General features: G+C 46.7%; 1 protein-coding gene across 1 annotated transcript in view; it reads left to right on the top strand.

Moving 5' to 3' along the window:
* The window catches only part of dab1a (DAB adaptor protein 1a), a gene marked incomplete at its 3' end in the record, with an annotated part of 69,409 nt that extends 60,084 nt beyond the window's left edge, over positions 1–9,325 (top strand). Inside the window, exons 11-15 of the mRNA XM_083969598.1 lie at positions 644–1,050; positions 1,502–1,697; positions 2,651–2,799; positions 4,417–4,482; positions 9,278–9,325. Of these exons, the coding sequence (XP_083825724.1) occupies positions 644–1,050; positions 1,502–1,697; positions 2,651–2,799; positions 4,417–4,482; positions 9,278–9,325 (866 nt within the window). The remainder of the gene's footprint in view (positions 1–643; positions 1,051–1,501; positions 1,698–2,650; positions 2,800–4,416; positions 4,483–9,277) is intronic.
* Between the last annotated feature and the right edge of the window lie 3,264 nt (positions 9,326–12,589).

Raw genomic sequence — 12,589 nt, 5'->3', positions numbered from 1 at the left:
TTCCTAATCCGCTGTCCAGGGCAGTTTTTCAGCAGCAGTCTCTGCATTTGCCTTGAAAACAACTCTGGTGAATGTGCAGGTCACAACTTGTCCACCAGAGCGTTTTGGAGTTGTTGGATTGTGTATTTGATGAGTTTGATGAGGGAAACCAAGAAATCCCATGAGCCTCTGTAGCGTAGCTCTGAGCAGCTCACGGCTCTGCTCCGCCGTTCTAAAACAACTTGTACCGTCAATTAAAGGTAACAAACCTACTGCTATGACTATAGGGATAATGGCATTGGGGCAATTTGCCAAAATGTTGAACTATCCCTTTAACCCTCTTGAAATGATCCCAGGCTTTGACTCTCCTATGACTCATGAGTAAATATTGTAATACCGTCCTGTGTTTGCAGAGTGCTGTGAGGCAGGGCTTGTTGCTGCTGTATTTTACCACTAATTGAGCCGTGTTAGATGAACCCAAGATGTTTGGTGACATTATTAATCAGTAAGCACAGGGACCAACCAGTAAATGATGTCTGTCCATGTCTGACTGACTGCCATCACTTCCTGTGCAGTTAGATTTTTTTCCCCTGACACCAACCAGTGAACATGTTACTCTGACCGTCGGGGGGTTTGGCTCTAATCTCTCACCATTTGCCACCAGGTTATGTGACAATGGGGGCGGTCCCCCCCGGCCACTGGTCCCAGCAGGCCTTCGCTGCCCAGACACCGCTGGCCTTCGGGGTCCAGTCTCCTCTCGGCCCGGTAGCTCAGGTGCTGCCCGGCGGCCAGCCTCTGATCTGGGGCCAGGCCAACATCTTCCCTGCCACCCAGCAGCAGTGGGCAGCCATGGCGGCCGGAGCCTTCCCCCCCACAGCCTACCTCCCCGCCCAGCCCGTGGGCACCCTGCCCGCTGCCATGTTCCAGACTCTCACCCCCGTCACCACGGTGACCCCGGCCGGTGAGAGCCATTCAGGTGCCGGGGCCGGCGCTTCAGCTCCCTCCCCCTCTGCGTCATCGAGTCCGCAACACGGGGACAGGGGGAAGAAGATGGCCAAGGAGATGTTCAAGGTGATGAGAACAGGATGGTCTTTTCTTTTCTTTTACAACTTTATTTATCATTTTTCAATATCAAAAACATTGGCATCATAGGTTAAACATTTCTTACAAACAGAATGGAGTTTTCTACTGAGACATTTCCACTTGTGCAGGCATTTTAGACTTCTCTAAAATGTGTATTAATGACACTAATAAGAAAAAAGCAAATTATTCAACATCAAGCAGAGAAACTAGGAGCTGACAGAGGATGTGCAAAACTACACTCAGACAGTTTTTGGTTCTAAAAAACACCCTTATGGATCAGTATGTCCAGTAAGAAACTGAAAAGAAGTAAAAAATATGGGGCCTTTAGCTTTGTTACCTGTGGGGTGTCCCATTAAATCTCATAAAGGACCAGTTCCACCCTGACAGCCACACAGTGAGTCACAGTGAAGACCGGACTAACCTCTGCCTCCCCCTGCAGGATTTCCAGCTGGCGAAGCCTCCGGCCATGCCCTCCAAGAAGGCTGATCAGCCCAGCTTAGCAGGAACCTCAGATGCATTCAGCTCTTACTTCAGCCGTGTGGGCACCGCCCAGGACACGGACGACTGTGACGACTTTGACATTTCTCAAATGAACCTGACACCGGTCACCTCCACCACACCGTCCACCAACTCACGTAAGCGTGCGCTCGCCGAGCACACCTGTCTATTCTGAGCAGTGTTGGACACGTTACTTTAAAAAAGGATTAGTTATTAGGTATTACTTTCCCCAAAGTTATTACATTATAAAATGCTCAAATATGTCAAATTACTTGGACCGGCCCCCCCCAACCCTAATCACTGTTTATGTGGAACTAACCAACTCACTCAGTATTCCTCCGCACAGGCAGGCTCCACAATACTGAGTGAGTTGGTTAGTTCCAGATAAACGTCTTTTTTCCGACCAGTTGATGGACTGTAACTAGGGTTGCAAAATTCCAGGAATTTTCAAATTTGGAAACTTTCCACGGGAATATATGGGAATTAACAGGCATTTTATTGGGGGGGGGGTGGTGGTGGTGATAAAGTTCTACTCAAAAATGAATCCGATGAAATGTCATGTTTTTTAATTGTATTATTTTTGCCTTGTCTGCTTATGACAAAACTAAATATTTACATGATACAGATTGTTTAAATTACCCCCAATTTCTAGTTAATTCCCAATAATTCCCATGGAAAGTTTCCAATTTGGAATATTTCCAAAATTCCCCAGCTTAACTTCCCATGGAAAGTTTCTGGAAATTTTCCGGAAATTTACTGGAAATTTTCCACCCTTAACTGTAACAAATGTGTAGTCTATATAACGTACATTTAAAGGGGTGCAGTATTTTGTGACAGGATTTCTTGAGTCAATTAACAGCAACAACACATCTTATTGTCAGTAATGGTAATGGAAACAGTAACTTTTTTGATTACTTGTTACTGGAAAAAGTATCACCGTTTTTGGTTTTTGGTTTCACCGTGCAATTTATTTATAACGTCGTTATTCCCATCACTGAACCTCAGGCTGTTTTTTTTGTTTGTTTTTTCTTTCACGAATCACCACATGGCCTTGACACTCCATCTGACTCAGCCTTGTCCTCCCACACAGCCCCCACCCCGGCTCCCAGGCAGAGCTCTCCCTCCAAGTCCTCCGCCTCCCATGTCAGTGACCCCCCCACCGACGCCACAGACCCCCCCACAGACGACTCGTTCGGGGAAGCGGAGGGCAGCCCCAGTCGCAGTGGAGAGGAGGACGCTGTAAGTTTGTGTGTGTGTGTGTGTGTGTGTGTGTGTGTGTGTGTGTGTGTGTGTGTGTGTGTGTGTGTGTGTGTGTGTGTGTGTGTGAAGATGACGCGAGCAGTTTGTGGAGTTAGTCAGGTGTGTGTGCCTTTAATAACTCACTCCTTATGCTGCTCTAACCTGCGCAGCCTGCTGAGATCTCCTGATAAATAGCCTTTGCAAAGTGTTGGCGGGCCAGGTAATCACTCTGGCTGATTAGGGGGCCCATGCTGCTGTGTCCCCTTAGAGTGCGTTTGTGTTGGTATCAATGCGTGCGTGTTACCGTGTGAACGCGAGCCACACCGCGCCTGCATAAGTATGTGGTTCCATGTGTCTGCGTGTGTGTGTGTGTGTGTGTGTGGTCAACACAGCATTAAATTAGCTGGAGGAATTGTCAGAGACATCATTAAGCTGTTATTAATACCAGCCAGGTAGCATCCATACATCACTACTTCTATACAGACAGACTCATCTCTGCTGAGATGGAGGAGCTGCGATGCCCCAATTCTTCTTCCAGGGGCAATTAATATTTATTTTGCCGGCAGCACCTCAATCTGTGAGAGGAAGAAAGAGAAATTAAGGAGAGACAAGAAGATAAAGAGAGATTCTCTTTGCCTTTGACCAAGTCCTTGTAGAATCACGACTTTGCTACTATTTTCCCTGGTATTTCTCTCTTTATTGTCTCTCTCTCTTTTTTTTCTTTCTTTCTTTCACGGTTTCCACTTTCTTCTCTTTCAGCCGTGAAATATTAGTTTTATGCCTCCAATTCGGCTGTTATTGGAAAAAATAAAGGACTTTCACACTGCTAAAAATGTCACCGGGCCTGACTAACACACAGAGGATTTATACAAGCCAGAGAAATGTGGAGTCAGTGAGTGAGTGAGTGAGTGAGTGAGTGAGTGAGTGAGTGAGTGAGTGAGTGAGTGAGTGAGTGAGTGAGTGAGTGAGTGAGTGAGTGAGTGAGTGAGTGAGTGAGTGAGTGAGTGAGTGAGTGAGTGAGTGAGTGAGTGAGTGAGTGAGTGAGTTAAAGAAAGAAAGAGAGAAAGAAAGAAAGAAAGAAAAAGAGAGAGCAAGAAAGAAAGAAAGAAAAAGAGAGAGAAAGAAAGAAAGAAAGAAAAAGAGAGAGAAAGAAAGACAGAGCATAGAACAGAGCAAAGGCAAAAAACAACACTTTGACTCTCTGCAGGATGTTGTGTGAAAAGCGAAGTGTTTGAGGAAAAAAGCAGCAGATCAATAGAACAAACTCCACTGATGCTTTCAGACCAGACCACTGTAAGTGTGTGTGTGTGTGTGTGTGTGTGTTGCAGTGTGTGCGTATGTGCTAATGTGTTTCCGAGAAGAGACCAGCGGCGTGGGAGGGAGTGACACGCTCCAAATGTCCTTATTTCTCCTTCAGAGTATTGACACCTTTTTCTCTCTGCTTCCTGTTTACATCCACTCTTTTAGTCTTTTAGTCGGCTCTGTTCCTGCTCTCCTTCTCTCTGATTTATTCTACTTTCCTCTCGTTTCCTTCTCTTCTCCCTCCTTCTGCCAACCTGGCTCTCCACCCTCCTCCTTCCTTCCTTCCTCCGCCCTCCTTCTTCTTGCCCTCTTTAGGCGTGTGGTTCTGGGTCGCCCTGTCCCAGTGAGACAGCAGAGCCCAGCCCAGACCAGGCCAGTCCAGAGACTGGGAGCTAGATAGCAGAAGGGCAGGGTAGGTATCAGTCCCTCCTCCCTACTAACCCCCCCTCCACCCCCTCCACCCCCTCCACCCCCTCCCTGCTCTGTTCTGTTGTTCTGGTTCACTCTCCACTTATCAAAATATTGCTGCATCTTATTTCATCTTTCCCTGCCTCTCATCTCATTTTCACAGTTCGGCATCATCTGTTCTTCTCCTGCTGTCACGCATGCTCAAAGGAATCCAAGTGTTTGCCTGGGCTTGAATGGTTTTCAGTGTTTTACTGTGCATGTGTGAGTATTTTGTTGTTTTTATTGTAGCACCACCTGGAGTTGTGTAAGTACCTGTTTTTTATGAAGTGGCATTGCATGGGTGACTGGAGTTCATCATGCATGATCAGTTTGTGTGCCCTCATTGTGTCCTGTCTCTGTGACATGCACCTACAGAACGCCCAGCTCCCTGAATAGCAACACATCTGACCAGGAAAAGCCAACAGTGTGTGACGGCCAATCAGAAAGTGTGTGCTTCAGTGGACAGGGCGTCTTCTGGGAGTCACCAACATGCTGATCTTAGATGTTTTAGCTTTAATACAACGGTGACGAGCACTGTCATTTTATGCATTATGTATGTTTTGTGATGCAATGTGAGTTTTAAATGTGCGTCTCATTGTGAGAGGAGTGAGCTGATGAGGACGAGCAGCTCTTATCACAACGAAGAAAAGTGACGAGGCAGGAAAACTTTCACCCAAGTCCAGCTGGAGACATATTAACATGCAGTTTTATTGCTGGGGACACACTAGGCCATTTTTTGCCTGATTTTACCCACGATTTCCTCCAATAAAGCGAGTCACAAGTTAAAGCAGAAGTAAGCGGAATGTTTGTGTTAATATAAGTCTTAAATAGTTCTATCTTCCGACAGCAATCACTTATATAGTTTGTTTGGTCTGAAACACGGGTCTGTCAGTCACTCTGCTCTGCTGTAAGCCGAGGAGAAAACTTTCCTTGTATCCTACAACCTTTATCCAATGAGGAGAGAGAACGGCATAAAGGGGCGGTCCTCTCTGTGTGTGCAGCCAAGGGATGCGTGTGAATGTGGTGACGTAGGGACGAGGGCGGGGACTGCTTACTCCATCTGCTGACAGGAAGTTAGCCAAAACAACCGGATCGCTTACTTCTGCTTTAACTCAACCAAAGATACTCTAATACTTTCTAAACCGTCTTTGACTCAACTAACCACATTTGTGTTAATTACACACTACACTCTTAAACTGTCACTCCCGCAAGAGTTTTTTGCGAGAGTTTGGTGCGTTCAGGTGTCTTCAGTTGGTTTGACAAATCACATAGTCTGTGCTCCCTCATCTGGCAGAGTTGTTAAGTGTGTGATCTGCTGAAGCCAGTCGGTTAGTTTGAACTCATAGTCTTTTCTAAATCGGCAACGACTGTGAAAATCACGTAGTGTGTCCCCAGCAAGGACACACACACACAGACACAGGGACATGCCAAACCAAAGAGAAGAGCCATTTTGATCCCAGCCTCTCAACCCGCTGTCCTCGCCCACTCAATTCCTGACTGTGGCTCCTTAATGATAGCTGCTGGCATTCACACAGGGAAAAATGTAATGGTTTTGTTTTCATCAACTAATACTGAGGTGCCAAGATTAATGACTGCCCCGATATAATTGGCTTTAATTAAAACCCAAGAAGCCTTCTAGTCCTCCCCCCCTCCACTCCAGGAGAAGAGGGGCTGGCTGAGCCGCCTCTCTCCCCTGTTGGCCGCCGTCCTCATATGCAGCCTGTCTGGAAGCTGCAGGGCAGCAGGTGGATGTGGGCCTTAAGTGGGAGGACGGATAGTGGAGAAGTGAGCGGTGGATCTGGCTGCAGACCCACTGTGTTATGGCCAGAAGCACAAGAGTTATTTCTCTGTAGTATGTGGACTGCTTTGGTCCTGGTCCAATGACGCTGCTCCCATATGGTGTTTACTTGCTCAATCACATCGACTTTAGACATCTTCCCAAACACACACACACACACACACACACACACACACACACACACACACACACACACACACACACACACACACACACACCTGCGCAATAGGCCCAGCTATTCCCCAGACCAGCACACCTGTGATCGATAGTGTCACCACCTGTGCTCATATTGGAGCCAAATTGTGTGTGTGTGTGTCCTCTCCTCTCCTCCCCCCCTCCCACTGTGGGGCTTGGACAGACATGTGTTCAGGCCGGTGGGGGTGTAAGTGTTTTTTTCTGGGGTGATCTCATCATGTCCAGCGAACGCTCCCGAGTCTCAGCCGTGAAATGGCCTGCTTCCACAGTTCACTGAGCAATCTCACACCGCTGCCCCTGCCCAGGGCCCAGCACATGATGCTTGTGTAGCACCAGCACATCACTCATACCTCTAGCTACTAGTCTCCCCCACCCCCCTCCCTCCCGTCCGTCCGTCCTGGGCTGTGCTGGATGGGGGTGCAGTGGGCCTGGTTGGCTGATGCGGGCTGACACCGCCAGGCCGAGCAGCGTGTGCTTGCTGTCGCAGCTCGTCTCAGCCTCTTCGTCACCTCTCTCAGAGCCGCTGGCAGCTACTTTCTGCTGACTGTCTTGGCCTTGGCCGGCCCCACAGTTGAAGCTCTGTATCCCATAACCCACAGCCTCAGCTGCCGCCCCCCCCCCCCCCCACCGACCCCAAGCCTCTTGCTCAGATGTGGAGTGTGGAACAACTTGTTTGCACTGTTTTCATCCAAGACTTGTCACTCTGCATATGAGCTGCATTTGGATACAATGCTGCTAATTGTTTTCAATTGATCAATTTATTGTTTTGCCCTGAAACTGTTAGAAAACAGAAAAACAGCAATATCCTAGAGTCCAAGTTGACATATTGTTGATTTTTGTGTGACTCACACTTCATTTATTCTCATATAACAACATTTGAGAAGCTGGAACAAGGGAGCGTTTAGTTGTTTATGGCAGTGATCAACTATTATCCAAATACTGGCCTTTTTATTTTCTGCTGATCAATAAGTCTGTTATTGACAGCTCAGGATGTTGATCATCTGCACACCATCACCACTGTATGAGGCTGATCATTAAAGTATATTTCAACATTTTGGCGAATTCACCTTTTGCCATAATCCCTATAGTTTTAGGAGTAGGTTCATAACCTTTAATTGTCGGTGCAAGCTGTTTTTAGATCAGCGGGGCAGAGACGTGAGCTGCACGGTATTTCCACGTTTACCCCATCAAACTACATCAAAATCACGTATCTTAATGAATGAAAACATAAATTATATGGAAATATAGTATATATAGTTCCATACTTTAAAGGGATATTTCAACATTTTGGCAAATTGCCCCATTGCCATAATCCCTATAGTTTTAGGAGTAGGTTCGTTACCTTTAATTGTCGGTGCAAGCTGTTTTTCGATCAGCGGGGCAGAGATACGAGCTGCTCAGCTAACGCTACTGAGGCGTATGGTATTTCCAGCTTTCCCTCATCAAATACACAATCCAACAACTCCAAAATGCTCATGCGGACAAGTTGTTACCTGCACATTCACCACGCTATGAAATAATAATGGAACATTACGAGACAGAGTTGTTTTCGATGCAAATACTGTATGTAATCAGAACTACATTTCAGACATGGCTGCTAGGCGGAGTGATTTCAAAAGCAAGTAGTTCTGAGTATTTGCTTCATGTGTCGTTATGTTACATAATAGGTTATTATCTCATAGCGTAGCAAATGTGCAGGCCACAACTTATCCACGAGAGCGTTTTGGAGTTGTTGCACTGTGTATGAAATGTGGAAATACTGTGCAGTTTGTGTATATGCGGCGCCGATCTAAAAAAGTTTGCACCGACAATTAAAGGTAACAAACCTACTCCTAAAACTGTAGGGATTATGGATTATGAATTTGCCAAAATGTTGAAATATCCCTTTAACTAACACCATCATTAGATGTGTCAGTGCCTCTGACTTTCACCACATGTCATACAGTGTGAGTGAATGGCTGCAGTCACTGGTTTACTGTGCAAGTTAGGAGTTGCCCGGGAGACCCCAAACTCTGAACTCCCGTCTCGGCACCATGTGAGAGAAGCCCCTCAGACTGTAATGGGCCAGTCAGAAGTCTCCAATCAAGTTGTCTGCGTGGCAGATGGAGTGGCTGGCTGTAATTATGTGTACAATAATAAGGGGCCCATTGTGAGTGAGTGCAGCGGGCTCAGTGCTCTGACTGCAGGGTGTTCCATCATCCACTGTTTCCGGCTCAGTTGGAGAGAAATACAGACATGATGACTCATAACTGGTCTTTCGAGGCGCTAGTTTATACCTCTGATTCATACTGGTCCTGGAGGGAACCTAAAGTGGGAGGGAATATGCATGTGCGCACACAATGACACACACAGCAACAATAACTCACAGACACACACACATAAAAAATAAAATAAAAAGGTTTTGAGAGTGAGGGGTGAATTTTTCAGAGAGGATGAAGTGATTGGACATTCCCTGCAGTGCAGTGTGCTACTGCCACCTGGTGGTTGTGGTCGGTACAGGGTTACTGGCTGACAAACCTGCAGGTCTGGATCTCTGCTTGTCTGGTCTTGCAGTGCCGTAGTCGGTTGAGAGGATGAATCAGAAGCTCGGCTCCGCCCTTTTTAATCAGGTTACATCAAGATGAGCTGCAGAGCTGCCGTTCAGTTCAGAACCAGACCGGCTTCAGCAGAGAAAATAAAACACGTACGCAACGCAACATCTGATGAGTTTCTCTCTCTCTCTCTCTCCGTGCACAGAAGGGGAAGGACCCTCTCTACGCCCAGATCAACAAAGGGAAGAAATAAAGAGACACACAGGAAGACAGACCTGACTGGCACTGAGAGAACAGGAGGAGAACCCTCACCTACACCTGTGTGTGTGTGTGTGTGTGTGTGTTTGTGTGTGCGTGCGCGGAGTGTGTGTGTGTGTGTGTGTGTGTGTGTGTAATGTCTGGCACATTTCCCTGCCCAGCCAAGCCCTTCTCCTTCTACTCCAGCTAACAACCTCCCAGGAGGAAGCTCCACACTCCCTCTATCCGCCTCCTCCTCCTCCTCCTCCTCCTCCTGTGCTTCTCCTCCTCCTCCTCGTCCTCCTCCTCCTCCTCCTCTCTGCAGTCTTCTCTCCTCCTGAGAGGAGAGAGGCCTCTCGGTCATTCACTCCAGGCAGGAGGGATATCAATCACCGAGATGGATCCGGTTCTCCCTCCACTGCGCTGTCTCCTCCTCTCTCTCTCCTCCCTGTGGCGACTCACACCCAGCCTTACAGACATCACCTGATCCTCCCTTCTCTCCCTCCTTCCTTCCCTCCTTCCTTCCTTCCGTCCTTCCCTCCACCACTCCCCCCGCCCACCCCCTTCTCTATCTTCGCTCTCGCACTCCTCCCTCTGCCTCCTGTGTCTGGCCAGAGTCTGTGCTGCCAAGGAGGGACTGAATCAAGCAGTGCCTCTCTATCTCCGACACACACCAACACACACACACACCCGCACGCACGCACTCACACACCCATCGGGATCAGGAGTGATCATCTTAACAAGGACAGAATCTGCATCGGTAGCAGGGAGATCCCACAAGGAGGAGCTAGACTCTAAAGGGGCCAATGAGGGACAGCCCGTTTCTGGGATCGCTGCTTCTGATTGGTTGGTGATTTGGGGTGTTTTCTCCCCATTTTTTTGTGAGCGTCTGCTGGATCACTATGCAGAAACAGACTCTCTGGGAGCTACTCACACACCATTCACACACACCCTACGACAACTCACACACACACACACACCTACATGCAGTCATCCCTCACTCTCTCTAACATGCACACACACACACACACAGACACACACAGTGATTTGCCAAACGTCTCTCCTCGCAGACAGACTGGTTGAGAGGCCAGAGGACCAGACCCACTGAGGAACGGACCCTGAGAGGGAAGTGTTGCAAGTCGAACAGATTCTGTGATCGAACTCTTCATTCTCTATAGCTTTTGTACAATACCGATTTAAAAAAAAACAAAACAAATTGAAAAATTGAATTTTTATTTTATAAGTCAATCAAGCCGCTGGGGTCAGCTCTATAGGAGTTATAGAGTCAACATGGCTTTAAGGCATCTGATCGTTGGTTTGCCAAACTCATTTTGTAAATAATGATAACAACAACAACCATTTTGTCCACTGGACTTCTGTGCCATAAAATAGGAAGGCTTTAGTTATGCAAACTCTTGACATTAACCCAAGCAATACCAACATATGTTTTTCTTTTTCCTGTTTCCCCACTGATTTTAGCTCCTCCCTCTAATGTTTCCTTCTTGTGCATGGATGTCGTAGGTCTTTGTCTCAGCCTCACATACTACTCCAGCTCCTAATTTTGCAGCATTTGTCCCACGTTATGTACCAGGCAGATCAGCCTCTGTATGGTTTATGTTCCTGCACCACAAGCCTTTATTCCTATGTTGCAGGGAGCAGATGTGGCCTCACTCACTGTTGCTCAGACTGCTCTTACCCCCCCTTCCCTCCCTCCATCCCACTCCCTCAGACTAGTCCTTACGACGGTGCGATGCTCTGCCCGTCTGGCTGTCTGTCTGTTGGTCAGGTGCCACAACACTTGCTGTCTGTCTGTGTGTGGACAGCAGACTCCTCTGCTACAACTACATCAACTGTGATGCCAGTGACTCCCTATTTTATGGCCAGAGTCCCTATGTCACTCTTTTGGACTGTGATGTTGATTAACTTCAAAATCTGATGACTAGAAGACAAGAAAGACGTTGAATAAAAAGGGAAACATTGCTGTTTGAGTACATAACATTTCTAGACCTATTTTAACTTTACCTCAGCTAACAGTTTCTTAATGTAAATTGACGCATTATTTTTATCTTGATGAATATGACATTCTACAGTGGGTTTTTAGATGATTTTTTGGTTCTCTCTTGATTTACGTATTCCACCATGTATTACTGTTACAAATAAACACATCCCAAATGACTAATGTGTCTTTTTATGTCTTTATATCTCTACCCCTGTGTGTGTGTGTATGTGTGTATGAGAGAGAGAAGGAGAGAGAGAGAGTGAGCCTAATGGTGTGTGTCTGGCAGAGGTGACCCCAAGTGTGTCTTTAGTTGGTGTAGAGCAAGTGCCACAGTATTTTGCTGTAATTTAACACGGCTCTAATGGCCTGTCACATTCTGCTGCACCAGCATCCTCTAATGCAAGCTGTCATGAGCTTTATTAGAAACCAAACTTCAGCCTCCTTATGCCTGATTTGCTTCCCTCCTCCTGCCCGCGGAAGAAGACGAAGCATGAAAACAACTTTTTTTAAATTCCGTGTTTTGCAGGACAAACTGCAACTCTGCTGACTTAAAGTGTAAGTTCACCTAAATGACAAGAAAACACATTTTCTCCATTACCCAGAATAGTATCTGGTACCTGTCAGTTTCAGTTTTAGAGATACTCATCTGAAGGGTTTCTGCTACCAGCCGTGCACACTGCCGAGGCGAATAGATTTATGCTCAAGGTTTTTAAAGCACTGAAAGACTACATTCGACAGCGGCGTGTCTCTCGGAGAACTCTGTCCCAGGTAATCCACAAAACCTCACTGTCAGCAGTTTTCTCTGGGACTATTTCCTTTGTGAGAACTGTCAGAGGCCTGTCAGCAGTGAGGTGTGTGGATTGTCGGGGAGGCTGGCACATTATTTCTGGGAAGACGAGCTGCAGTTGAATTTTTTTAAATGTTTTTTTTTTTTTTTTTTTTTATACCTGTGAGCACCACAAATAAAATCCCATTCACCTCAGAGTGTAAACCAATGTCTCCAAACCTCTGCAGGTAAAAATAAGTGATTTACGTGCAGAGATGCAACCTATGTGGACAAGTTGCTTTGGTAAATTGACTTTAAAATCTGAAGTCATGTCCACTGCTAAGGTCCAATATAGTCTAAAGGTTGTGTTCTCTGTTTTTGAAGCAGGTCTATAATAGATTGTATATCAACACTGAACGTATCACAGCCTCAGTCCACAGAGAAATACACAGCCTTGAAACCATGCAGCCTTCAAGACTTCTGTAACTTTGTGATGTCACAACAAAGCAGTTACC

Source organism: Trachurus trachurus, assembly GCF_905171665.1.
Source record: "Trachurus trachurus genome assembly, chromosome: 4".
NCBI classification, from domain to species: domain Eukaryota; kingdom Metazoa; phylum Chordata; class Actinopteri; order Carangiformes; family Carangidae; genus Trachurus; species Trachurus trachurus.
The sequence above is the reverse complement of the archived record's forward strand: the minus strand, read 5'-3'. Positions and strand labels throughout refer to the sequence as shown.